This window comes from Perognathus longimembris, chromosome 8 (assembly GCF_023159225.1).
Source record: "Perognathus longimembris pacificus isolate PPM17 chromosome 8, ASM2315922v1, whole genome shotgun sequence".
Lineage (NCBI taxonomy): Eukaryota > Metazoa > Chordata > Mammalia > Rodentia > Heteromyidae > Perognathus > Perognathus longimembris.
In genome coordinates, this window is record NC_063168.1 from 68,188,029 (window position 1) to 68,193,007 (window position 4,979).

The 4,979-nt window shown below is 44.5% G+C and overlaps 1 protein-coding gene across 1 annotated transcript; it reads right to left on the minus strand.

Moving 5' to 3' along the window:
• Positions 1–444: 444 nt before the first annotated feature.
• On the minus strand, positions 445–1,023 carry Msgn1 (mesogenin 1). The gene has a single exon (XM_048352191.1). The coding sequence runs from the start codon at positions 1,021–1,023 to the stop codon at positions 445–447; it is 579 nt and encodes a 192-aa protein (XP_048208148.1).
• Between the last annotated feature and the right edge of the window lie 3,956 nt (positions 1,024–4,979).

Here is a 4,979-nt window from a genome sequence, read left to right on the forward strand (position 1 = left end):
ACAGGACCTCTAGGACCCCTTGCCTGGCACAGATCTTTCTGAAGAAGAAATCAAGGATAGTCTATTAGTTTAGTTAGCAACAAAATGTTTCCAACACCAAAAAAAGGCAGAAGATTAATTATAACATCGTTGCATTAGTTGAAAAAGATGCATTTAAGATGCATCGGCCTTTTAAAAATACCTTGAACAGAAACAGAGGGCAAAGTAACCTGTCTCTTTGCAAAGGATGAGTCTCTGGAGAGCTGTGGGCAAAGAAAGCGCTGGGAGCTAGCTTCTGCTGGACTAGTAGTAGTCCCGTGGCTCCAACAGGCAGAGTGGATCCCTTTAGAAGTCAGAGCACATGAGGGCCACCCTGGGTGAACACGATGAATTCTTGGTTGCTGTCCTGTGAGACGGCGTTTCTCCAGCTCCTCCCTTCCTGCCCAGCTCCTTGGGCCGCGGAGCTCACATGCTCTGGGGTCTGGAGTCTCTGGTGCTGTTGAGGAGCTCTGTAAGTTCCCCGATGTACTTGATGGTGTACTTGAGCGTCTGGATCTTGGTGAGCGGCTGGCCTCTCTGGCTGTACACAGGTGGCAGGTAGTTCCGGAGAGTGTGCAAGGCATCTGCCAAGGTCCGCATCCTGAGCTTCTCCCTCTCGCTGGCCTTCCGTCTCCGCTGGACTGACATCTTGACTTTGGTACCTTTTTGAGCCTTGGGGCCGTCTGCACCCCTCAAATAGGCAGGCTGGAAGGCCAGCATATTGTAGTCCACCTCTAAGCCGCTGGCCCCGCGGCTGCTGCAACCATCACTGCCCCCACTGCTGGTCCCATTGTGCTTGCAGGGCAGCCCGGCCCCAACTGGACAAGGAGAAGCAGCATAAGACTCCAGGGATGGAACTGGAGAAAGGCTCTGAGCCGGGGAGGCTTGGCTCAGCTCGAAGGGCCTTGTCCTGCTTTTCCAGTCCCAGCAGGACAGCAGGCCAGGGCTGTTGGAGGAATCCAGGCCGTCCTCCAGGCTGAGGAAGGTCTCCTGCAGGTTGTCCATGAGAGAGACAGCTGTGGAAGCAACAACTGCCTGGCCAGAGGAGAAAGGAGAGCACTGTCTCCGGCCAGGGACGAGCTCTCTTTTATGGTGGTGGGGGAGAAACTGATGAAGTGGCAAAGAGGGCCGGGTGGAGAGAGTTCAAAAGAAAAACCCAGGACCAAGATGGAAAATGAACTCTTCAGGTGTGACTTTCTCCTCATTGATAATTAGCATCTTCCAGCTAAAATGTCTTTACACAGAAAGACCTCCAAGAGAAGAAAAAAGGAATTATCTTGTTGTAACTAAACCAATTAAGGCTCCATAACTAGACTTAGCATCATCCTGTGGAACTCATTAATGAGGGAAGCAAAGAAAACAAATCTGGGCATGGGCCAGAAGGAGGGGCTGGAGAAGAGCAGAGACTGGAGGGGTCTTCCTTCCCTGCCTCCTCCCCGCAGCCTTCTTGGATATCTCAGAGCAGATGGGGAGCAGTGTTGCAGAAGAGCACTGAGGATACTGCTATGCACCCTGAACATTGATTCACCCTCATGTGAAATACAGACAACTGGGGCTACGAAAGGCTAGGACACACGGAAGGCAAAAGATGGGAACCAGTTCCCTTCTTTCTCTCCACTTGGGTGATTTTGCCCAGATTTTGAAGAGTTTGGACATGATCTTCAGTGTGCCTGTACACAGAATGACAATGCCCAGCCATTCTAGAGAGCCCAGAGCCTTCATGAGCAGGAAATAGTCTTCCAGAAGCAGAGAGCCCTGGCTTTCACTGAGCACATTTGGGTTCCTCATAGTAAACAGATGCCAGAAAACGCCTTAAAGCCAGGATTCTTGCAAGTATACCTGGCACTTAGTCTTCTGAAGGTCCTTTTTAAAATCCAGATGCCTAGTCACACCCCGTTTTTGAAATGTATAGAGGAAGTGTGAAATTAACAAGAGAGCTTGTTTTCCCCACCCCAGCCCCAAATGCCACTGATTGTGTTAAGTTGGATGTTAAATTAGCTCCCTCCATTTCCTATAATGCTCTAGCGGACCCTAAATTTTGAGAAGAAAAAAAAAAGGAGTATGTGTTTCTCCATTTGTCCCATGAACGAGACTTAGTCTCCATACAATTAATTCTCCAAATTGATATTAACATTGGAGTCCCAGGGAGCTACATTTTAGAGCAAAACATTAAGATGTCCTGTAACATAGTTATTTAAGTCCCTTTGCAATTACTGAAAAGTAATGTCAAGGGCCTAGGTAGGAAGGATATTTATGGTATTTTTTCATTAGCAAAGCTCAGGGAAGAAACATGTTAAGCAAGTAATCTATAGAAGAATGCTCTTAGTTTTACCATTTACTGAAGGGCACTGAGTAGAATCCTGGGGAGTTTTAATGCTAACAAAATGTAATTTATGCAGTAAACAGTGTTTCCTTCTCCTCTTCCTGTGCCTTCAAGTCTTGTCAGGAAGCCTAAAATATGCCAAAACTGATCAAGGAATGTTGTATAAATAGTGATTAATCTTTTTTTCTTTGTGTGTGTGGGGGGGTGGGGGGAGGGCAGAATGCTAAGGCTTGAATTCAGGGTGTTTACATGGTGCCTTAGCTTTTTCACACAAGGCTAGCCTTCTATCACTTGAACCCCTCCTCCAGTTGTTGAGCTTTTCTGACTAGTTTAATGGACATAAGAGTCTCATGGACTTTTCTGCCTGAACTGACTTTGAACCACAATTCTCAGATCTCAGCCTCCTGAGGAGCCAGGATTACAGGTGTAAACCACCAGTGCCCACTATCTTTTTTCTTTTTCTTTTTTTTAAGGTTTATAAAGAGGTTTATTAGTGGGGCCATATCTCCCATGGAAAAGGGAGTAATATGGCCTCTTATAAAAGGATTTCCTTTTATAATGAAGAAATTTCCAGATATGAAGAAAGTAGGTCAGAGGAACATCTAACTCCCTCAGCTCTAAAATGTTCTGAAAATGCCACTACACTGCAAACATACTTGATTTAAAAAATACTATACTGGCCAAGTATGGTGGCCCAAGCCCAGAAGGAAGGGAGGGAGGGAGGAAGGGAGGGAGGGAGGGAGGGAGGGAGGGAGGGAGGGAGGGAGGGAAAACTAAAGAAAGAAAATGAAAGAGAATGAGAAAGACAAAAGGCAAGGAGAAAGAAAGAAAGAGAAAGAGAGAGGAAGAGAGAACAGAGAAAAAGAGAAAGAAGGGAAAAGAGAAAGAGAGAGAGAGAAAGAAAGAAAAGGATAGGAGAAAGGTAAAGCATAAAAGAAAGCAACATATCACAGCAGGAAGGGACTCAGACACCAGAGTCAGTCATTTCATTTGCATTATAAAGATCCTTAATGCCACACCAAAAGGCTGGGACAGATATGGCTCTAGAAGATCCCAAACTCCTTAACTTCACATCTGTTTCTCTGCTTCTTTTGAACCTGAGTGTGCTGTACTTCCACATCAAGCAATTATGTATTCTCAATCTGGCTTTGTTATTGGGACAAATATTTTATTTCAATGTTTATTACTCTCAGCTAAAATATTTAAGCAATGGTCACTATGATTTTAACAGTCAGTGTCCATATTTGCAACATCTACAAGACTAAATCTTTTCAAGGAAATTAGCCACTTTAAACCTGATGACATTGCTGGGTAAATCCGCATACAAAGTGTTATGTGAGAGGTATATTTGTTCTAGGTTATTCATCACCTCCCCAGAAACTCTCAAATAATATGATAGGGTCACACACACACAAATAGAGTACCTACGTAAGGGTTGTTTCAAATCCCACCTCCTCCACGAAGTGTTCTCTTTCTGTCTTTGATCTTCTCCCTTCTTCAAAAAACAACAACATTTTGTCTGCACTCTGGTTTTCTACTCAACTCGATATAGGGTTCTATGTGGGACTGTGCTGTGAACAGAAAGCAAACTTAAAAGCTTTTGTCTTCAGAAATGGATCATCTTCTCACTTCCTAAGACCTAGAAAAATAATTGTTTATGCCTTCAAATAATTTCGAATGCATTTAGGGAACACAAGCCACATGCGCGTGAGTTAGCATCACTGCCAACACTTTCTGACGATAAGACAAGGAAGCACAGAGGATTTAAAATAACTCTTTCAAGGTCTCATGCCTGAAGTCTGGTTTCCACAGACTAGACTCAGTGTCAAGCGAGGCTGACTAGAGTTCTGGGCCATTAACCCTGCCCTGCTGCCTCCTGAAGACAGAGCGAGATAGAACGGGACATATCCTTTCACTCTGTACAACTACTGAAGCTAGAACTGGACCTGCAAAAATACTTGCCAGTATTCACAGGGCAGGCATAGGCAGAACAGCTGCAATCAGTAGGTGTACTAGGAACTATTGGGACTACAAATTACATAGTAGCCTCCTCCTAAACCACAGGGGTTTTTTTAGTTTGTTTGTGCTGGTCCTTGAACTTGTGCTGGGGTTTGAACTCAGGGCCCAGGTGCTATCCTTGAGCTTTTTTTGTTTGTTTGTGCCAGTCTGAGGCTTGAACTCAAGGCCCAGGCAATGTCCCTGAGCTTTTTTTTTTTTTTTTTTTTTTTTTTTGGCTCAAGACTAGAGCTCTACCACTTGAGCCACAGCTTCCCTTGTGGCTTTTGGTGGTTAATTGTAAATAAGAGTCTCATGGACTTTCCTTCCCCGGGCTGGTTTGGAACCATGATCCTTAGATCTCAGCCTCCTAAGTAGCTAGGATTACAGGCATGAGCCACTAATGCCTAGTTATAGTCTCATTTTTCTGAGGTTTAAGAAACTCACAATGAATCATGCTTCAAAACTATTAGATGGACTATTACCAGAAGTAAACATATCTTAAATTGTAAACTGTGCACCATTTAGGGGAGCGTGATGAAATCTCACACTATGGTGTTGTCTATGCAGGACGTGAATCGTCTCTCTGTCCTATATATCCATATGCTACACACATATTAGTTACTTAGTAGCGATCTCATCT

Bases quoted from the DNA above. Each gene is read 5' to 3' on its own strand.
- Msgn1 (XM_048352191.1), bottom strand. From the start codon at position 1,023: ATGGACAACCTGCAGGAGACCTTCCTCAGCCTGGAGGACGGCCTGGAT.